The 23420-nt window shown below is 39.2% G+C and overlaps 1 protein-coding gene across 5 annotated transcripts in view; it reads left to right on the forward strand.

Annotated features, from left to right (window-relative positions):
• The window catches only part of GCH1 (GTP cyclohydrolase 1), a 55268-nt gene that overhangs the window by 13845 nt on the left and 18003 nt on the right, over positions 1–23420 (forward strand). For all 5 annotated transcript variants that reach the window (XR_011465643.1, XR_011465642.1, XM_070377803.1 and 2 more), the window contains exon 2: positions 20728–20837. Coding sequence is in view for 3 of the 5 variants with exons in the window: in XM_070377803.1 (XP_070233904.1) it covers positions 20728–20837 (110 nt within the window). In the remaining 2 variants the exon portion in view is untranslated. The remainder of the gene's footprint in view (positions 1–20727; positions 20838–23420) is intronic.

Consider the following 23420-nt stretch of genomic DNA (forward strand, 5'->3'; position numbering starts at 1 on the left):
GCAAGGAGATTAAACCAGTCAATCTTAAAGGAACTCAACCCTGAATATTCATTGGAAGGACTGATGCTGAAGCTGAAGCTCCAATACTTTGACTGCCTGATGCGAAGAATTGACTCATTGGAAAAGACCCTGATGCTGGGAAAGATTGAAGGCCAAAGGAGAAGAGGGTAGCAGAGGATGAGATAGTTGGATGGCATCACTGATTCAATGGATGTGAACTTGGGCAAACTCTGGGAGATGGTGAGGGACAGTGAAGCCTGGCGTGCTGCAGTCCATGGGTCCCAAAGAGTCGGACATGACTTGGCAACTGAGCAACAACAACAATTCCCTGCCTCCATCTCACCACACTGACTCTTAAATTTAGTCAAGAATGCTTCGTGGTTGGTGGCGTATTTTTCCACTGGTAAGCAGCTAAATATCTGGTTGTCTATCATTCTGTGATGTTAAAATGGATAGGCTCTGGGTGTTATCAGCCCAATTATCCATTTAAGAGTTTCTCACCAGCCTTTCAGTTACTGATTTTAGTAGTCCTTGGTGACTGCCTAGATCCAGTATTTTTTAGAAGTTGAAAAATAGGGGTATTTAGTTCTTTAATTTCTGAATTTATTAACTGGAGTTCTTTTATAAAGAAAATATATGGAAACTCTAGGCCATCTTTGCAACCATTCAGTAAATTTAGAAATATTTTAAATAAAGCTTAAAGAGATATAAAGTTGTTAATTTTTCTTATATATATTTCTTTAATTCTGCACTGGAGATCTGCTTAATTATGACTCAATCTAGAAGCCATAAAAGAAAACAGTTACTTTATATAAAAACCAAGAATTTTCACATATCAAATACTAACAGAAATGAAGTCAAATGACAAACTGGGAAGAAATATTCGCAGTTCATATTGTAGACAACAGAATAACCGTGCTAATATAAAAAGAGATGCTAGAAGTTAATGTGAGAGAAAGGCCAAAAACACAGTTGAAGAGTTGGCTAGACCTGAAGGCAGACAATTCACAGGAAAGGGATACAAATAGCTTTTAAATACATAGAAAGTTGCTTGACCTCACCTTCATTGAAAGATATACACAAAGACCACTCAAAGATATATTTTTTCCTTGTTTGGCCAGAGCCTAGAAACTTGATATTCATTACATTATTGAAATTACAGGGAAACAGATATTACCATTGAGAGTGTAACTATCCTTATGATAATTTGGCAACAACTGTTAAATACGAATGCATATATCATATTTGAAAATCCTCTTTCTGGGAATTGCATACACAAAATGCCTTATGCTCAAGGTTAGTCACTGCATCCATGAAAAAGGAAGCACCCTACTGACCCCCTAGAATAGTGAAATGATGCAGACGAGTTATGTTTTGTAGGGGAAACGTGTGTGTGGGGGTGTGTGGGTGACAATAAAATGTTTATATTGCATTAAGAATTGGAGGATGCACAAGTGGTTACATGTTAATCAGGGATATGAACTGGGCAGATGGCAGATGACATGCTTGACTTTTCACTATATTTTCAGTTTTCGATTTTTGAAGTATGTGCATGTATTTCTAAATAGATAAATTAAAAACGTCGTGACAAATTTGTTTCAAGTCTAGGAGCAAAAGAAATACAACTTTTTAATGGTTAGCTGATAAGAAAAATCTGGTTATGGAAAACCTTTACCCTGGAATTAGAGAAAAAATATTTAGATGTGTATATTTGCAAGCTTGATCTTCATCGTGATTCTGAGTTTGAATGTGACTTTGTCCCTTAACTATCTGTATAATTATTGGCATGTCTCTAAACTTAAATTTCATCTTTCTCTTTTTGTGAAGGATGATAATACTTGCTTTGCTTGGGATCTTAAAAGAATTAAGAAGGTATGTGAAAAACACTTGATGCTTAGTATATTCCTTCTTTTATGGTGAGGAGGAACTGTGGGCTTGGATTAGTTGGAAAGTGTTTTAAGAATATGGGAGACTCTGGAGCCCTGAGCCACCATGTAAAAGTCCAGCTACTCTGAGGCTGCTGTGCTGTGAGGATCTCTGCCTCAAGGAGAGGCCACGTCTGGGTGTTCCAGCTGATGGCTTTAGCTGAGGTCCCACCCACCAGCTAGCACCAAACCCTAGACATTCGAGTAAAGACTCCTCCAGGTGATTCTAGTCCCCAGCCAAATAGTCGTCCCTGCCAAGCCCCAGATGTTGTGGAGCAGAGAGAGGTCAGTCATCTCCTCTGTGCCTTGTCTGAAGTCCTGACCCACAGAATCCCAGGACATAATAAAATAGTTGTTCACCAGTAAACTCTGGGATATCTCGTCATGCACTAAAAGCAACGGGAATAGACATTGAAATGAGGATGGTTAGAATTTGTGTTTAGGCAGAGAAGAAAGTGACTTAAACAGGCCAAGAGATAACATAATGGTTTAAGGCTAGAAATTCAAATTTGTGAGTATCAGGCTGACAGTTGCAGCTAGGAGAGTGCCTGAGCTCCTTCAGCATGCTGACACTAAGAAGAGTGAGAGAAGAACCAGCAGGGACAGCCCTAAAGGGAGGAGTGAGGGGCAGGAGATCCAGGAGTGTAGGAGTGGGCAGGAAATGGTTTAAAAAGGAACCCAGAACAGAAGGAAAAGGTCCGGAGACAAAGAACTTGAGCCAGATTGCCTGGCATCAAACCCTGTTACTGAGCAGCTGTGCCTGATTGCCTCATCTGTAAAACAGGCATTTGATAGTACTCGCTTATCTTATAAGGTTACTGGGGGATTAAGTAAGTTAGTACACATAAAGTGCCCAGCGTCTATGAAGTGCTGTAGACATTCTGTCTGTGTTATCAATGAGTACTGAGATTTTATTTCAGTGTTCGTAATATCAATAGCTTAATGTGCTTAGATGTCAGATTGTAGGACTTTAGAGAGTAATGTGACAAATTACAGAAAACAAGACATTTTTTTGAGGTATTTTTCCCGGACGGGTAGGATCTTGTGAGCTTCCCCTTGGTGTGTATTGAGGCATCAGCATGCTGGATGCTGGTAAATGAACGCCTTAGGGGTTGAAGAAAAGAGGGTGGGCACCCACACCCTGGGAAGTGAGCCTGGTTGTGTGCACGTGAGCTCATATGATCCTCCCGTCAACTTGGAGACTGTCCTCATATAAGGAGGTGGAAACTGAGGGGCGTCTGGTTCAGGTGTCTTGCGAGAGGGCAGTGCAGCAGCATCCAGGTGTGTGTGTGGACCGTGCTCACGTTCCAGGCAACGTCATGCCCACTCAGGTTTTAAGTGACTGTGTTACGTTTTAATATGAAGGTCCATTTAAGATGTGAGAAGCGTAACCCATAGGGACTCTGCTTTTCGTACTGAATTCTAGCAAAGAGAAAGCCAAGGAGTTTTCATTTTGAGGCATCATTTAACATCCTGACTTTAAGATAGTTCATGAAATTTTTAATCGGGGGAATTTGTGAATAATTGCAAAAATTTAGCTAAATTACACTCAGTTCTAACGTGGATTAATAACTAACAAACTTCTCCACTTAATCTTCTGTGGGAGATATTTAAAAAACGAAAATTTTGTATATTTTGTCTAAAGCACATTTAATTAGGTTGTGATCATTTTACTTTATCAATGTGAATCTTTTTTTTTAGCTTTTTATTTTATATTTATTTTATATTGGAGTATAGTTGGTTAACAGTGTTGTGTTAGTTTCAGGTATACAGCAAAGATTCAGTTATACATGTATCTTGTGAGTCTGTTTTAATGGTTTTACTGTTTAGAAACTTTTTAGTTCTGTTTTAAATATCTGTTTTTAGGGCTTGTACTTTTTGTTAAATGAAGTTATAAATTCTTAATCTTTCCTGTTATTTAAAGGAATTTTTTGTTTAATTACAATGGTATGTAAATTGCAGAGATACAAATTTATCTTGTCTCCTGTTTGGATAATTAGGCAAAACAGTATAGCAAAATTATGTTGCATCTGTACCAGCTCACCCAGTTGTGTTTCCTACAGCATATCTGCAACTGTGCTGATGTTGCATATAGTTGAATGTTGTATGTTCTTTTTTTAAAAATTTGTTTGCTTTTTTTTTGTGGTATAACACAACATAAAGTTTACCATTTTAACCATTTTACGTGTATAGTTCATTGGCATTAAGTACAGTCATCTGTTGTGCAACCATCACCGCAGTCTCTTTCCAGAAAATTTTCTTTGTCCCAAACTGAAATCTTACTTGTTAGCCCATAACTCCCTCATCCCCTTTCCTTCCAGCCCTTGGTAACCTCTGTTTTACTTTCTGTGTGCCTTTGAGTACTCCAGGGACCACCTATGAGTGGAATCATACCATTTTGTCCTTTGTGGCTGGCTTATTTCACTTAGCATAATGTCTTCAAGGTTCATCCGTGTTAAGAACATCATTTTAAAATTAGAAAAGACCCATTTGGTCCTTGTTTTAACCAGTAACTCATTCTGTAGAATGTTGTATGTTCTTAAATTTGTATTACATTTTGATTTACTTATTTAAAGAAATCTTTAGAATTGAAGATACTTTGACTGTGTTCATATTTATTTGTCAAACACTAGGTCTGTGAATGACCCTGTGCTAACTCTTAAAGGGGAAGGAAAACTGGTTGGCCTTGGCCTGGCCCGTAAGGGGCCTGTGATCTGTCTTAGCAGGGACCAGACAGTGAGTTCCTGCTGAGAGGAGCAAGTGGGATTCTGTGTGGTCACAAGGAAGGTGGCTTCTTAGGGCAGAGAAACTTGAAACCACAGCTGACTATAGAGGAGGTGGATTTTGAGCTGAACTTAGAAGGAAGTTCTTTTTATCTTTTTTAAACAGAAATAGTCCATGATTGTCAAGATTATGCTCTTAGGTATTCTGGAATAAGAAGAATATTTTTTTCACAACTTACATTTGTAGTTATCTGTATCACAGAATTAAATGAAGCTTTCAAAGCAGTTAGGTTTATTTTAAACTTTTTAAAGATCAGCCTGGAAAGGGCTGGCTCCTTTCCCTGATGATTTTAAAGTCCATTCTGGCAAGTCAGCGCTTCTAATGGACAGCTTTACCTGAACACATTTACAGATTTATAAATGCTGTAAAGGTTGTTCATTTCATCTTGTGATTCTTCCTTCTCATTAATTGCCTTGGTTACTTGTGCCCCATGTTCTGACTTTTGTATTTCGTGAGTATCTGTAGACTCTGTTACCTTGCCTTGGTCTGACTCTTAGTCATCTCTCACCTGAAGTCCAGTGACGTCTTTACTGGCTGTTTTGCTTTCTAGATGTCTGCTCCCATCTTACAGACATGATCTTATAGACATGGATCTTACAGACATGGAATACATCTCTGCTTTCTGAAAACACTTGACTCATTTCCTCCTGTCTTTCCTCACCACAGCTGTGAGGTTTTATTGTGTTCCAGCCTCTTGCCTGCGTTTAAAAATTATCTTCCATCACCCTCTCCTCAGGAGGGCAATTGAGCATTTTAGTTTAGTGCATAGCCTGGTTTGAAAAACCACTCTTTCTCCTTCTCACACTGGAGCTGGAGACTCAGGCATACGTCCTCCACGAGGCTTGTCCTGCAGTATTTGGTCATTATGTCTGCTCTCTTCCTCTAATTTTTCCTCTTTTTTGGGGAGGTGGGTTTGGTTGCTAAACATTAAGAGTCTCTCCCCCGGCTCCCTTCTCCCCAGCCCAATCAACATCTTTCACTTCTCTGGAGTTCTGAGAAAAAGCATCCAGGTTTAGAGGAGGAAATTGGCAGTTGCTGAGTTCTCTGCTGAATTTTTTTGAGATCGTATGTCCAGATGCTGTTTCAGTGAAATTCGTGGCTGTCGCTGTGAGGCATGATTTGTTTTATGTACCTGTCTTAGTTTTTATTCCAAGTAGGAATCAGGGCCCAGTTCAAGAGGCCATTGACAGACATCCCAAACAAGGAATTTGTCACTAAAATAGCTTAAAATACAATTATACTGGCTGTATACTTTATGCACTTGTGGTAAGATGTCCGTGAGAAGTGATGAAGGTGCTGGGTGCTGGAGTTCACCTGAGAGGCTGTGAACCTGGCAAGGCTGTGGGGGAACGCCAGACCACTTTAAGGCAGAGCTGCTGTGGGTCACACCTCTCTAATTCACCACCCCTTCAGTACAGAAGTGCTTCAGTCAACGCACAGGGAACTGTGGAGGCGTGCCACTCTGGTTGCCCATCAAACACAATTTGCCTTTCAGCCGGGAGGGTAAGGTGCAGTGAGCTGACAGCCACCAGCTGTTAGCACCTTTAAACTTTGCCTCAGTGGAGAACAAACTTAGGCCATGCTGGGTTTCTTTGTTTGTTTCATTTTACTATGCGTCTCTTTCTTTTTATACCCCCTTCACAATAAACTGAACCTTTTTGAGGGTGGCTCCTTACAAGTGAAGTAGTTTATAAGAAAGACAAGTATTTTAACTTCATATTTACATGTTATAAATGCTCACTGATATAATAATAAGGGTCCATTTGGTGTTTCTCAAGCCATTTTAGTGTGTTAGCAAAGAATCATCCTGGCATAATGGGAAGAACAACTAGTCTGGATAGTCAGGGCATCCACACTAACTACTTTGTGACCCTACTCAAATCACTTTCAGGACTTTCATGGATCTGGTCTGCAGGAAGTGGCAGATAGATTAGAGTTGAATTGTCTCTGGACTATGGGCACACTTGTCAGCATGGGCTCTTTGCTCACTCTGTTGACTTCCAGCAGTTGACAGGTGAGGTCCTAGCAAGGACCGCAGGCTTTCTTTGTTGCTTGAGGTGCTGTGTTCCTTTGAAACATTCAAGCCACCCAGATAGTTTCTATGGTAACAGGACTCTCTTATTTTTCTTGTGACGCAGATTTTTTTTAAAGTTTCTTCACTGATGTGTTCTTTAGGGTTGGTGGTCTTCTAACCTTAGTCCCTCTGATTGTACAAAGCCTTTATTTAAAGACTTTCCCCTCAGGAGTCTTGTAGACACTTCTTCAAGAAGAATAAACAGTTGCTAGTCAAACTAGCACTTGAGGTTTTAGTCTATTGTAAATCTTCATATCATTTAGAAGAGGAAATGTTGGTTAAACTGTAATACCAAGAAAACTGATATTCTGTTAGAATCATCATGTTTTATTTTACATTTAATTTTTATTATGTAAAACTTCCAAATATAAAAGTAGATAAAATTGTATAAGGGACAACTATATACTTACTACCTAGATTCAAAATTAACATTTTGTCACATTGGTATGGCCTCTTCCTTTCTGAGAGCAAATTAGAGGTGTGTGTTTTGAGGTGGAGTGTCACACTCAAAGGTGTTTTTCTTCTTAACCATTTATACTATCCTTAGTAAAACTAGGGCTTTCCAGGTGGCTCAGTGTTAAGAATCTGCCTGCAAATTCAGGAGATATGGGTTGGATCCCTGGGTTGGGAAGATCCCCTGGAGGAGGAAATGGCAATCCACTCCAGTATTCTTGCCTGAAAAATCCCATGGATAGAGAAACCTGACAGGCTATACAGTTCATGGGGTCTCAAAGAGTCAGACATGACTTAGTGACGAAACAACAACTAGTAAAACTATTAATTTCTTCATATCATTTAGTACCTAATCTACATTCAGATTTTCCAGTTATCTCAAATGTCTTTCACTCATGATTTGTTTCAAACTATGACCCACTCAGTATCCATACATTTGCATTTGATCGTTAGGTTTTAATCTAAAGTTCTACTACCCTCCTCCTCCTAATTTATCAGAGATTGTCAGCTCTCCCGTAAGATATTCTACCTTTGAGATTTGTGTGATTCTTTTCTTCTTGTTTTCATTCAACTTGTTTCTCTAGCTCTCATATTCCTGGAAACTGGAACTTAGGTCTAAAGACTTAATTAAATTCAGGGAAAACATTTTCAGCAGGAGCACTGTTTTCTTCATGTAATATCACAATTAGAAGAGATACAATATTTGGATCTTGAAGATTGTAAGACTCTAATTGGTTTGAAAAATAGTCTTTTACTGGTTTCCTAGGATAAACTGCCATGGAGAATTTCCTTTTTAAAAAAAGCCTTTTTATTAGTTTGAAGATTTAATGGGATTCTCCTTTCCCCTGAAACTTCCAGTTTGATTTCAAAAAGTAAAGGTCAAAATAGCATTACATTACTGAATTTTCCTGCATATAAACCAAATAAACAGTTGGTAAGACAGAATTTTGCCATTGAGGTGCAACAGCGCTGGGCTCCAGCAGCCAGTTGGTATCAGGCCGCTCTCCTGGGCTGGCAGTTAGCTTGACCCTCTCCTCTCCTTCAGCCTCCATATTTATAACTACTTTTATCTTTCTTTAAAAAAATTAGATTTGCTCTCTTCATGTCCTAGTTTTTCCATGTATGGATGTGAGAGTTGAACCATAAAAAAGGCTGAGCACTGAAGAATTGATGCTTTCAAATTCTGGTGCTGGAGAAGACTCTTGAGGGTCCCTTGGTCAGCAAGGAGATCAAATCAGTCAATCCTAAAGGAAATTAACCCTGAATATTCATTGGAAGGGCTGATGTGGAAGCTGAAGCTCCAGTACTTTGGCCACCTGATGTGAAAAGCCAGCTCATTGGAAAGGACCCTAGAGCTGGGAAAGACTGAAGGCAAAAGGAGAAGAGGGTAATAGAGGATTAGATGGTTGAATGGTATCATCAACTCAATGCACATGAGTTTGAGCAAACTCCGGGAGATAATGAAGGAGAAGGAAGCCTGGAATGCTGCAGTCTGCAGGCTCTCAAAGAGTCGGACACAACTGGGAGACTGAAAAACAATGACAACATTTCCTTTGATGTCATTGACTTTGGATTTCATCACCTCATAGGTGCAGCAACTCCCGATTTGGTCTGGTCTCTCCAGGTTCAGGTGGCTGGTGATCAGGCTCTCATCTGGAAGTCAGAGGACAGGGGTCAAACTCCAGCTCTTGAACTAACAGTTGGCTCTTCTTCAGCAGGCACTTAGTGTTTCCAAATAGAGCATCAGTGTCCTCATCTGTCAGTGGGGATGATAACTTTTGACCAATGCAGAGTGTGGCAGGACTTGAAAGAGGCCATGAACTAAATGTAAATTTTCACTTGAAAGAAAAATGCTCTAAACGAAGGGAACCTAGTTTCTGCTGAGTGCATGACTCATTCAGGCAGTGCACCTTTCTTTTTATTGTTTCCCACCTCCCTATTTCATTTCATATAGCACCTCCTTTCCTCACCTCCTCTAGAAAACCCCCTCTTTCCTCTATCCATCTTTAAGGCCTGGCTCAAATCTGTATCTTTAGTTTAACTGTATTTCCTCTCCTGGTCCATTATTTTCCCCTTATGGAAACTATTACTTTTGTAGTTTAGCTATGGTCTTTCTCTGAATATTTTTACATATAGGCTTATTTCCCAGATCTTAAGGTTTTTGGTATCACAGTTTGATATGTTTGTGTCCAGCTTGGAAAGTAGTAGTACAGGACTCCTAGGAGAACTTGATCATGTTATTCTCAAAACTGATTTCTAATGAGCTGTAGGAGCCAATTGGTTTCTTAAATGGCTGATATTTTTCAGGGAGATGGGAACAACTTTCTTGTGTGAGGTCCTCCTTCCTCTGCTTTTTGCTGGACCATGTGGTTCTTTCTGCCACCTGCTCTGAAGGTAGCTGCACCTTCTTCCCTTCCTCTCTCCTCTTGTCACCCGCCCCACTGCCCCCAACCTCAGTCCCTCTGCCAGGCCTCTTGCGCAGAGCTCACAGTGTTCTGCCTGAGTTGTCACCCTCTGCTGTGGTGACTGTAGTGAGGGTTTATGGAGAGAAATTATATTGCCCACCATTCAGGCCTTGCTGAACAGCAAATTAGAGCCAGTAGTAGGTCCATTTTCAGTCCTCATCCTCTCTCACCCCTAAAAGCATGTGCTCCTGGTTTGACTGATTACTGGAATTGCTTGGGTTTTTAAAAGACATAATCCTGGGATCACCCCATAACCAGTGAATTAGACTTTGTCAGGGTGGCTTGGGAAACTATGTTTTCCAGGGTTTCCTATGATTGGCTACATTTGGGAGCCACTGTTCCGCACTTGATCTTAGCCAAAAGGCCGAGAAGCGATTGGGAGCCACTGTTCTAAAAGGTGATCTCATCTTTTAATCATTTGTCACGAATGATAGAGGCTTGTACACCCTGCTGGTACTTATTTGTTGTAAAATCTGTCAAGCGGTTCCATAAAATGGAATGGTTCTATAAAATCTGTCAGTATGAAATCTCATGACATAAGTGAAGCTGAATGCTAAGGATGAATGTATTAAAGACTTTGAAGCAAATGGATAGTTTATCAGATTGGTGTGTTCTTTCTTTAGAACTGCCACGAACCAGACCTTGTTACCGCCATCTATTTTATAAGTTCCATTTTCACTTACACAGCTGGATTGTGGAAGATATACAGAATTATCCAATTAAAGAACTGAATTTGACAAGTGTGTGTGTGTTTAATGACTCCTTGAATATACCATGTTTCTTTCCTTAAATAGCCTTTTAAGGAGCTTATTTTCATCTACTACAAATTTTCAAAGTAGTAAACTGTGACCAGAATGAGAGTTCTTTGGCTTAGGTAACTTTGAGAGTTACTAGTGTATATGATTGGCAACCTTCAGTTTTATCCATGAATCAATCTGAATAAAACAGATGCTTTTCTCTGCCTCAGTACAGGAAGCCACTAGCCATTGCTGTGCACGTCCCAAAAGCTGACCAGTGGGGTGGGAGGGTAATTCTATTGTAATTTGGCATTGATTTCCAACACTCCCGAACTGTGCAAGCCAGAACCTAGGAGTCATGTTGAATTCCTTTTTCAAAACCATCATCTTACCTGTAAGGGCCCTGCCAGCCAGGTCACGGTCTTCGCAGAGCCTGAGAGAGAGCTCATTCCTTCTGGTTTACCATACTACTTCTTAAACCACTGTGCATGTGGTTCCCTAAGAGCCAGTCAGTAATTGTGGGTAGAGAGGTTTTATGTGCTTCCGTTTGCTCATTTCAGTATTTTATTGTCTTATGAATAAACTATTGTGAACATTACTGTTGTAATCAAGAAAAAGGTCTTTAAAAGGTCATAGGCCTTCAATGAATTTATTTCTTTTGGATTATTTGATTTGATCTCCTTTCAGTAATTATATCTTCATTTAATTTTGTCTCCACTTTTCCCCCATCTATTTGCCATGAAAGTGATGGACCAGATGCCATGATGTTTGTTTTTGAGTGTTGAGTTTTAAGCCAGCTTTTTCACTTTCCTCTTCCTTCCTCATCAAGAATTTCTGTAGTTCCTCTTCACTTTCTGTCGTAAGGGTGGTATCAGCTGCATATCTGAGGTTGTTGGTATTTTCCCTGGCTATCTTGATTCTAGCTTGTGATTCATCTAGCCCGGCATTTTGCATGATGTGCTCTGCATAAAAGTTAAACAGGGTGACAATATACAGCCTTGTCTTATTCCTTTCCCAATTTTGAACCTGTCATTCATTTCATGTGAGGTTCTAACTATTACTTCTTGATCTGCATACAGGTTTCTCAGGAGACAGGTGAGGTGGTCTGGTATTCCCATCTCTTTAAGAATTTTCCACAGTTTATTGTGATCCACATGGTCAAAAGCTTTTGCATAGATGTTTTCCTGGAATTCTCTTGCTTTATGATCCAGCAAATGTTGGCAATTTGATCTCTGGTTCCTCTGGCTTTTCTAAACCCTGCTTAAACATCTGGAAGTTCTCAGTTCATGTAATGTTTGAAGGAATTTGAGCATAGTCTTACTAGCATTTGAAATGAGCACAACTGTATGGTAGTTTGAACTTTCTTTGGCATTGCCCTTCTTTGGGACTGGAATGAAAACTGACCTTGTCTGGTCCTATGTGTTGATTATAATAAAAAAAGCTGTGCATTAAATCCCTAGAATTTATTCATCTTTAACTGGAAGTTTGTACTCTAGGACTAACCTCTCCCAATCTCCTTCACCCTCCCAACCCCTTGTAACCACCGTTAGACTCTGTTTCTCCAAGTTCAGCCTTTTTAGATCCCACTTATAAGTGAGATCATATGCTGTGTGTCTTTCTCTGTCTGATTTATTTCGCTTAGCATGATGCCCTCAAGGTCTATTCATGTTGTCTTAACTATATTTTAATTGCTTAGAAGCAATATGAGAATTTACCTCTGCCAAGGATGACAAACCTAGACAGCATTTTAAAAAGCAGAGACATTACTTCACTGACAAGTGTCCATATAGTCAAGGCTGTGGTTTTTCCACTGGTCACATATGGATGTGAGAGTTGGACCATAAAGAAAGCTGAGCGCCAAAGAATGGATGCTTTTGAACTGTGGTGTTGGAGAAGACTCTTAAGAGTCCCTTAGGGATTGCAAGGAGATCAAATCAGTCAATCCTAAAGGAAATCAGTCCTGAATATTCATTGGAAGCGCTGATGCTGAAGCTCCAATACTTTGGCCACTGGATGTGAAGAACTGACTCATTGGAAAAGACCCTAATGCTGGGAAAGATTGAAGGTAGGAGGAAAAGGGGACGACAGAGGATGAGATGGTTGGATGGCATCACCGACTTGATGGACATGAGTTTGAGTAAACTCTTGGAGTTGGTGATAGACAGGGAAGCCTGGCTTGCTGCAGGCCATGGGGTCACAAAGAGTCAGACATGACTGAGCGACTGAACTGAAGTGAAGTATGGCAGGAAGGAAAATTTCCAAAATAACCAGACTTTTACTGTCTCTGCATTGCACTGGATCTTTCCTGCTGACAAACTTGCAGTTTGTGAAGTAAGTTCATGGAGCATATCAAAGTGTGCAGCAGCTCTACCTACTCCAGCAGATGGTGTGAATGGTTGTCTAAAGTCATCTTAGTTTCTGTCATTATGTCAGTCTGTGGAATGTTTGGGTTCATGCTTATTTTGGCCAGTTTTCACAAATGTTAGCTTTGTCTTGTTAAGTGCTAAAAGCTGTATGTGGTGTAAGTACCAACAAGATGTGTAGTCCCATGATGGAAATGAAAGTGCCAATAGTGGTTTCTTTCCTCTTTTAATTTGTTTTAATATTGATCTTAGGACAAACTTTTCAGACAAGAGGTAGAAAGCAAACATTTCAATGCCACACTCAGAGCAGAAGCCTTTTTTTTAATTGCAGAGTGTGATTTAGTGTGTTTCTGAAGGAGTTTGTAGCATTACAAACAGTCTTTGCTATGAAATCCTACTCTAGTTGCTTGCCTTTTTTCAGGGGGGAAAAACCCCACCAACATGTGTATGAGCTCAGTTTAAAGAATCTTTTTTCATTATTAATGAAATATCTCAAATATATAAGAAAAAGTATAAAGAACTTGTTTAGCCAGCATTCATCTGATTTTAGCAGACCTTAATATTTTGCTATAATTGCTTTAAAAATGCATGTAAAGCTCATCGTTATCTCTTTCTGATCCTGTTGCCCGCCCTTCACAAAGTTAACCACTGTTGTGAATTTGTTCTCTTACTCTCATGCCTATATTTATATTTTCATTTTATGTATATGTCCACAAACGGGTAGTATTGTTTTTATTTCTTCTAAATGGTTATATTCTGGTTGATGGAATAATTAATCAAGTCAGTCTAAGTAAGAAATGGAAAATTTTATTCCAGTCAACCTGAGGATTATAACCCAAGAGACAGTGTCTCAGAGAACTTTGAAAACTGTTCAGAAGAGGTAAGCGGGGTGGTCAGTACATATGTGATTTTGACAAAGGGGTTCATGCAATCAAGCATACATCTTGGTAGAAGGTTACTGTTGCTCAAGAGAAGGAGATGTCTTAGTTGATGGCTTTAATGATATTTTTAAAATTTATTTTTATTTGGCTGCGCTAGGTCTTGGTTGCGGTGTGTGAACTCTCAGTTGTAGCATATGGGATCTAGTTCCCTGACCAGAGATTGAACCTAGGCCCCCTGCATTGGAAGCATGGGATTCTGGCCCCTGGATGGCCAGGGAAGTCTATTTTAGTGCTTTTCTAAATAAGACGTATAATTGTTCTTCTGATGCACACTTAAATACCAAATATATGTTATTACCAATAATACCGCAGTAAGAATTCTTACGTTCCCTTAGCCACATGAGTTTCTTTAAAGTCTCTTCTATTTTAAGGAAGTAAATCACAGGGTAAAGACTGACGTATTAATTAGATAAAATGGAAGATCTCTGTTTAGTTCCGGCTCTGCGCATGGCATGTAGGTACTGTGTGGAAACTCCAAAGCCTTAAGCTGCAGTACTTACTTCCAAGTTTGGGAGAAATAAGCACGCATAACAGTGGTGCAGGAAGTACAACACAATAAGTCCTGTATGCTGGTTGAGGCAGCTCTAGTGTTAGAGGGTTCAGGCCAGTGATTCAGCTGTTTCTACACTAAATCAGTTGGGCTTATCTTTGTTGGCCCCTTGAGTTGATTTAATTCCAGCCAAGAGCACAGAAGTCTGATGCCTTATTAGGTCTCGTCATTTTCTGTCTTAGTTTTGAAAGCAGTAGGCAGACCCCATTCTCTCTTTCCTGTTGCTTAAATCGGGCACATGTTCAGTGTTCCAGGTCTTCTTCTGTCATTTTTAAATGCTGTCCTCCAGACGGTGCACTGGCTGTGCAATTCTTACTTCCTCAGAGATCTCTAATTTTTGGTGCTGATCACAAAACATCCAGGATAGTGCTAATTACTATTACCATTCATGCTAAAGAAATTTCATTAGATACAATTTTCCTTTTGTGTGGAATTTCCCCTAGGAGTTTCCTTCTACCCCTGCAAAAACAGGTCTGTGATCCTTGAGATATATGTTGTGTAACTAGGAGCATTTGAAGGTGTAAAGATTCTGTAGCAGCACAGAACATGGAATACTTCAAAACAGCTGCTTTGAGTGTGGTTCCAGATGCATTAGCATCTTCTGGGAACTTGTTAAAAATGTAAATTCTCAGGCTCACCCAGACCTTCTAAATCACAGGCTCTGGGAGCAGGATTCAGTGATTTTGTGTTTTAACAAGCTCACTGGAGGAGTCAGAACTCCTGGTTCAGAGGGTGCGCTTTCAGGAAGGGACTAAATACTTGAGGGATGGCTGCCCAGCAGGGTTATTCGTTGTCATTGCTTAGTCATTAATGACATGAGAAAGGTATATTTTTATACATTTTGTGTGTGGTGGTGTTATAGATGGCCTTTAACTTTTGGAGGCAGCTTGGTTCTTTTGTTGGTTATGACCAACAGTAGGAAATAGAAGGCTATAAATCCTTGTTTCCAGGGTTACCTCCTTGCTGCTGATAACAGGCAGGAAATTAAAACAATCTGTGATAGTGTTTTGTTCTTATTTGCTACAGATGGTAGCTTTCAGATATGTTGCAGCAAAACATAAATACATATAGCAGGGAGACTTCATTACTGAAGAAAAATGACTCGGCTGGGTCAAATTTATAGTCTGGGTCCATTTTAATGAAATGGGATATAGGCAACGTATCAGTGTTCCATTAGCACACAAAGCATGACAACATAGGAGGTCGCTGGTTTTCTTCTTTTTGGTTTAGTTTTGAGTATGTAAAACAGTTGTATGATTTCAAGTTCAAAATTATAGAACAAATTTTATTCAAAGATATCTCACTTCCATGGTATCCTTTTCCCCTTGTTCTCTTGGTCCTGTATGGATAATCATTTTGTTTGCTTTTTGGCTTATTTTTCTAGTGTTTGTCTTTGAAGATAAGTGTTTATGTGTTTATGTTCGTAACTCCTCCTTTCGACTTTTACACAAAAAGTTGCATACTATACCACAATTTTTTTTTAAAGAAAGCTCTATTAATTTGCAACATGTATTCAATAAAATTTACCAACTTTATGTGTACAATTTGAATTTTGACAAACTCATACAGTTGCATAGCCACCAATACAACCAAGGTTTTCATCAATCAAACAAAAAATGTCTTCGTATTCTTTTGCAGCCAATCCTCTCTCCCACCTCTATGGTCTCTGATAAACTATCTACCTCCTTTCTATCACTATATTTACTTTTTCTCACATAGTTTTTTTGTGTGTATGTATGTGACTTCTTTCACTTAGTATAATTTTTAGGATGTTCAACCACAGTACACAAATCATTATTTTATCCCATTTTATTGCTGAATATTGCTCCACTGTTTATACATTACAGTTGATATACATTGTTTTGTAGTTTCTTTTAAACTTTTTATTTTGAAATACTTTTGGACTTATAGGATAATGAAAAGATAGTACAGAGAGAGTCCACATACCCCTCCCCCAGTTTCATTTAATGGTAACATCTCATATGGCCACGGTACAATCACAACACTGTGAACTAAACCACAGGCTTTATTTCAATTTTAGTTTTTCTATTGCTTTCAGTTATTATGTGTCTTTAGTCTCTTTTAATGTGGACAGTTCCTTGATCTTTCCATATCTTTTTTATTTTTCATTTACTTATTTGGCTGCACTGCATGGTTTGTACAATCAGAGTTCCCCGACCAGGCCCACAGGAGTGGGAGTGCAGTCCTTCTCAGAGGACTGCTGGGGAATTCCCTCTGTGCCTGTCTTTAAAAGAGTACTTGTCTGGGTATTTTATTGGCTACCCACTCCAGTATTCTTGCTTGGAAAATTCCGTGGAAAGAGGAGCCTGGGCAGGATATAGTCCATGGGGTCACAAAGAGTCTGACACGACTGAGCACAGGATGCACATTAGGTATTTTGTAGAATGTCCTTCGATTTGTCTGGTGATTAGACTGCAGTTTCAGATTTTGGGGAAGAACACTACAGAGGTGATGTGCCCTGCTCGTGGTCTTGTGTTCGGTACTGCATAATATCAATGTCTTATTACTCGCAGTTTATTGTGTTAGTTGCTCAACTATGTCTGACTCTTTGAGACCCCATGGACTGTAGCCCACCAGTCTTCTTTGTTCATGGGATTCTCCAGGCAAGAATACTGGAGTGGGTAGCCATTCCCTTTCTTCTCCAGGGGATCTTCCCAACCCAGGGATTGAATCCCGTTCTCCTGCATTGCAGGCAGATTCTTTACCATCTGAGCCACTGGGGAAGCCCCCTATTACTGGTAAAGTTAACCTTAATTACTCGATTAAAGGAGTGTCTGCCATGTTTCTCCATAGTAAAGTTACTGCTTTTCCTTTTCTGTAGTCTGTTCCTTAGAAGCAAATTGTTGCTTTTTAAATTGTGATGTACATCAGTGTGGGCTTTCCAGGTGGCACTAGTGGCAAAGAACCCCCTTGCTAATGCAGGAGACAGAAGAGATGCAGATTCTATCCCTGAATCAGGAAGATCCCGTGGAGGAGGGTATGGCAACCCACTCCAGTATTCTTGCCTGGAGAATCCCATGGACAGAGGAACCTGGCAGGTTACAGTCCACAGGGTTGAAAAGAGTTGGACACGACTGAAGCAACTTGGCACACACACACGCACGTATATCAGTGTGCATGGGAACATAGTTTGGCAACTCTCTTAACCATAATTATAGTCATAGTAATAAAATTATCTACTACTGACCCCACCTGCATATTTCTAAACACAAGTGGATTATCTTATTTAATTCTCAGGATACCCCTATGAAGTAGAAGCTTTTTTCATGACCATTTTACAGCTGAGAAGATTGAGGCATAGAGTGCCTTGCTCAAGATTCAGCAGTTAGTGATGGAGCCAGGCGCTAACATAAGTGTAACTCAAGGGCCAGCGTTTAACACGTGCCATATGGTTGTTGTCAGAACTTAGAAGGGTGTGCTCTCATTCTTTGCCAGAGAAGACAAATGAACACTTCCTATATTTGACAGTTCTCTTTTGTTCTTTAAGAAAAAATTTTTTGTTTTTATTTTCAAGAAGATTCCTTGTGTGACTCAAGATTTTAGTCAGCTGTGAGTAGCAGTACCATTACATTGAAATCATGGAGAACTCCAGGATCCTTTGGGGAGCACTGAGAATCTATTTTTGAACTTCTTTCAAAAACACAGCTGAAGGTTAGGGCCTCATATTCAGAATAGAAAACTGCTTTTGGAGAAGGAGTATTTACTTAAAAGAATGGCCCTGAACCTTCTCCTCTCTGGATTTTATCAACGTCTCTCAACAGGGGTGTTGTGTTTATCTGTGTGTCTAAACCCCACATGTTCACTTTTGTTTACCACACTGATGACTGCTCTGCGACACAGTCAGGTGTCTCTCTGAATAGCCTAACACAGGCGATGACAACTGTGTTTAATGATGACTCACTATCAATGATGACTCTTCTAGTAGCGACGGAGCCACGGAAGGTCGGGCTGTGTGGGTGGACATTTGCACATCTCTGTGACTCACTCAGCAGCCTGCCTTTCTGAGGGAAAATAGCAGTCAGTGGCTACAAGCTCTATTCATCTCCTCCCGTCTGTCTCATGCTGTGTGGATTGGGTATCCCCAAATCTCTGAAATCACGCAGCTAGATGACTTGAATATATCCAGTCTGCCACGCTGTTCAGATATGAGTGTAGTTTTTAACAGTAAAGTTTTTGTTTCTAAATGTCTGTTGTACAAAGGAAATTATAAGCAAGGTGAAAAGACAGCCTTCAGAATGGGAGAAAATAATAGTAAATGAAGCAACTGACAAACAACTAATCTCAAAAATATACAAGCAACTCCTACAGCTCAATTCCAGAAAAATAAATGACCCAATCAAAAAATGGGCCAAAGAACTAAATAGACATTTCTCCAAAGAAGACATACAGATGGCTAACAAACACATGAAAAGATGCTCAACATCACTCATTATCAGAGAAATGCAAAGCAAAACCACTATGAGGTACCATTTCACGCCAGTCAGAATGGCTGCAATCCAAAAGTCTATAAGCAATAAATGCTGGAGAGGGTGTGGAGAAAAGGGAACCCTCTTACACTGTTGGTGGGAATGCAAACTAGTACAGCCACTATGGAGAACAGTGTGGAGATTCCTTAAAAAACTGAAAATAGAACTGCCTTATGATCCAGCTATCCCACTGCTGGGCATATACACTGAGGAAACCAGAATTGAAAGAGACACATGTACCCCAATGTTCATCGCAGCACTGTTTATAATAGCCAGGACATGGAAGCAACCTAGATGTCCATCAGCAGATGAATGGATAAGAAAGCTGTGGTACATATACACAATGGAGTATTACTCAGCCATTAAAAAGAATACATTTGAATCAGTTCTAATGAGGTGGATGAAACTGGAGCCAATTATACAGAGTGAAGTAAGCCAGAAAGAAAAACGCCAATACAGTATACTAACACATATATATGGAATTTAGAAAGATGGTAACAATAACCCTCGGAGGAGGCAATGGCACCCCACTCCAGTACTCTTGCCTGGAAAATCCCATGGATGGAGGAGCCTGGTAGGCTGCAGTCCATGGGGTCACTAAGAGTCGGGCACGACTGAGCGACTTCACTTTCACTTTTCACTTTCATGCATTGGAGAAGAAAATGGCAACCCACTCCAGTGTTCTTGCCTGGAGAATCCCAGGGACGGGGTAGCCTGGTGGGCTGCCGTCTATGGGGTCACACAGAGTCAGACACGACTGAAGCAACTTAGCAGCAACAATAACCCTGTATATGAGACAGCAAAAGAGACACTGATGTATAGAACAGTCTTTTGGACTCTGTGGGAGAGGGAGAGGGTGGGATGATTTGAGAGAATGGCATTGAAACATGTATAATATCATATATGAAACGAGTCGCCAGTCCAGGTTCGATGCACGATACTGGATGCTTGGGGCTGGTGCACTGGGATGACCCAGAGGGATGGTATGGGGAGAGAGGAGGGAGGAGGGTTCAGATTGGGGAACACATGTATACCTGTGGTGGATTCATTTTGATATATGGCAAAACCAATACAATATTGTAAAGTTAAAAAATAAAAATAAATAAATAAATAAATGTCTGTTGTAAGCCTGGCTATATGTGACCATGTCCACAGGTTAAACCAGACACTGTTCATCACCCAGAGCCAACCTGAATAGGCACACACATAAAAACTGTAGTGTTAATTTCCTTAGGAAGGGAGGAAGGCAACTATTTAGAATGAGTCTGATGCTTGCATACAATAGCTAGAAAATATTGTAAGAGTAGAAAATTATTTGGGATAGTAATAACAGAGGTCAAGTTTATGGGTATCTGGATATAGCTTCAGAAGTCAGAAAGCTAATGTCATATTATACAGAAGGATATGTTGGATCAGACTTTATTTAGTCAAAATAAAGGGCAAAGGTTTTCAGAGCCTGCTGCAGCTACCTGGAAAAAAAGATGGTGTTTAATCTCGTTATTTTAACTTTTTATCTCATTATTTTAACTTTTTCTCATATAGAGTTTTCTACATGTTTGTTATAGACAAAGTGTTAGGTACAAGAAGATGTAAGGTAGAAAGTGAAAGTAGCCTATTTCTATCGCTAGAAACACCTATTCTTTTGTTTTGCATAATTTATCTCCTTTCCTCCCTCTTTTTCTCTCCCTCTCCTATGCTGCAAATACACTGGTAATCCTGCATTTTTAATGTAGTACCATATCCTAAGGATTTTCTATGATTTAAAGAAAAAGACTTTGCTAATTCGGTGGGAGAAAAATAGCTAGTTTTTATTTGCATGCTGTTCTTGTTTTAGTTAGGATTAACATTCTTGATTGTCAATTTATATGTACCTATGGAGTGCTAACTTTTCTTTTCTTTATTTTACTGTAAAATTGGAAACATTACTAAAGCAAGCCTCTGATTTCAGATGTCCTAAATGATGCTATATTTGATGAAGACCATGATGAGATGGTGATTGTGAAGGACATAGACATGTTTTCCATGTGTGAACATCATCTAGTTCCTTTTGTTGGAAAGGTAAGTTTTTCTGTGTTGTTTCATAACAATGTTTAAAAGCACAATGACAGTTTTAAAGTTAGGATAATTATATTTTAAATTGTCACCTGGTAATTCCTAATATCCCAGATACACATGACCATCTATTCTTTGTCAGCCCAACTAATTTAATGGCTGGAAATGAACGAAATAGAAACAAGTAGCAGAAGGCCCTCAGGGCAAGCATTTCACAGTAAATACCATGTTAATAGGTTAAAATAATGAGATTAAAGACCATCTATTTTTGTAGGTACCTGCAGCAGTCTCTGAAAAACCTTTGCCCTTTATTTTAACTAAATAATATTTGATCCAAGCTATACTTTCATATAATATGACATGAGCTGTAATGATTGCAGAATTTCTTGTGGCAGAGGTTATAGTACTAGTGGATTTGTTTCCAACCCTTTTAAAACATTTTAGGAAAAATGAATCTGTGACCTAGATAATGTTAATGTTGTAGTTAAACATCCCTCTGAGAACATGTGGGTTACCAAGAGTTGTCCTGTTCTCTTCCCTCCTCCCATATCATAATTTTTTTTTTTAGTTTTTAAATTTTGGAATGGAAGACTTATATGAAATAGTGGTATAAATATACCCATCACCTAAATTTAATGTGTTAACATTTGCCTCACATTTTTTGTTAAAGTATTTTTTTCATTTTTGTAGAAGTGAAACATAGGAAAATGTACACCCCATTAGGGTAATCCCCTATTACCTCACAGATCAAGAACTAGAACACTATCAATGTCTTGAAAGCTCAGCTTGTGCCCCTTGTTAATCCCCAGCCCATCTTGTCAGCACAGTATATGTATTTCTAACATTATAGACTGATTGGTTTTGCTTGTTTTTCAACTACTGTATATAAATAGGTGGAGTCTGCAGCATGTACTCTTTCGTGTTTGGCTTCTTTTGTTCTACATTGCAGGAGTTATCGATGTTACTGCCTGTCATTGTAGTTTGTTTATTTTCATTGCTATATATAATTCCTTTGTACAAACATACCATAATTTATTGTCTGTTTTTGGTGGATATTTCTTTTTTTCCTTTCTCTCTGTGTTTGAATTTTTTGGGTTGGTGGTGGTGGTGACTTTTTTTTTCTTTTTGGCTATCACAAACAGTACTGCTACCAGCATTCTTTTGATGTACAGATGCATCATATTTCTTTTTAAATTTTTATTTTTAATTTTAAAAACATTTTATTTATTTATTGGCCACATCATGTGGCTTGCAGGATCTCAGATCTCCAACAAGGGATTGAACCCGGGCCATGGCAGTGAAAACCCAGAATCCTAACCACTAGGCAACCAGGGAACTCCCTATTTTTTTACTTTAAGTATAGTTGATATACAATATTATATTAGTTTCAGGTGTACAGTAAAGTTGTTCAGCTATATATATATATTTTTCAGACTTCTCCATTATAGGTTACAATAAGATACTGAATATATTTCCCTGTGCTATACAGTAAATACTCATTCCCTATCTATTTTATGCATAGTAGTTTGTATCCTAATTTATCCCTCTCCTCTTGCCTTTCCCTTTAGTAACCATATGTTTGTTTTCTATGTCTATTAGTCTGTTTCTGTTTTGTATATTATTTTTAAGATTCCACATATAAGTGATACCATATGATATTTGCCTTTCCCTTTCTGACTTATTTCACCTAGTGTTCTCTAGCCCAATCTATGTTGCTGCAAATGGCAAAACTTCATTCTTTTTTATGGCTGAGTAATAGTCCACTGTACACATATAACTGGGCTTCCCTGGGGGCTCAGACGGTAAAGAATCTGCCTGAAATGTGGGAGACCCGGGTTCAATCGCTGGGTTGGGAAGATCCCCTGCAGAAGAAAATGGCAACCCACTCCAATATTCTTGCCTGCAGAATCCGACGGGCAGAGAAGCCTGGCAGGCTACAGTCCATGGAGTCACAGATTCAGACACAACTGAGCGACTAACATGCACACACACACATATAACACATCGTCATAAACCAGTTGTATCTTGATGGGCACTTGAGTTGTTTCTATGTCTTGGCTATTGTATTAATAAATAGTGCTGCTGTGAATATTGTGATGTTCATGTGAATAATGCTACTGTGAACATTCTTTTTGAATTAGAGTTTGTATCTTTTCTGGATGTATGCCTGGGAATGGGGCTGCTGGATGATATGGTAACTCTAGTTCTTTTTTTAAAGGAACCTCCATTCTGTTTTTCTATCGTGGCTACACCAATTTGCATTCTCACCAACAGTGTAAGAGGGTTCCCTTTTCCCCACACCCTGTCCAGCATTTATTATTTGTAGACTTCTTGGTGATGGTCATTCTGATTTATGTGAAGTGATAGTTTGTTGTGGCTTTGATGTGCATTTCTCTAATAATTAGCATTTTTTTGGTGTGCCTGTTGGCCATCTGTATGCCTTCTTTGGAGAAATGTCTGTTTAGGTCTTCTGCCCATTCTTTGATTGGATTGTTTTTTTCAATATTGTGTTGTATGAACTGTTTGCATATTTTGCGTATTAACCCCTTGTTGATCCCATCATTTGCAAATATTTTCAGTCATTACGTA

The sequence above is a fragment of the Bos mutus genome, chromosome 10 (assembly GCF_027580195.1).
Source record: "Bos mutus isolate GX-2022 chromosome 10, NWIPB_WYAK_1.1, whole genome shotgun sequence".
NCBI classification, from domain to species: domain Eukaryota; kingdom Metazoa; phylum Chordata; class Mammalia; order Artiodactyla; family Bovidae; genus Bos; species Bos mutus.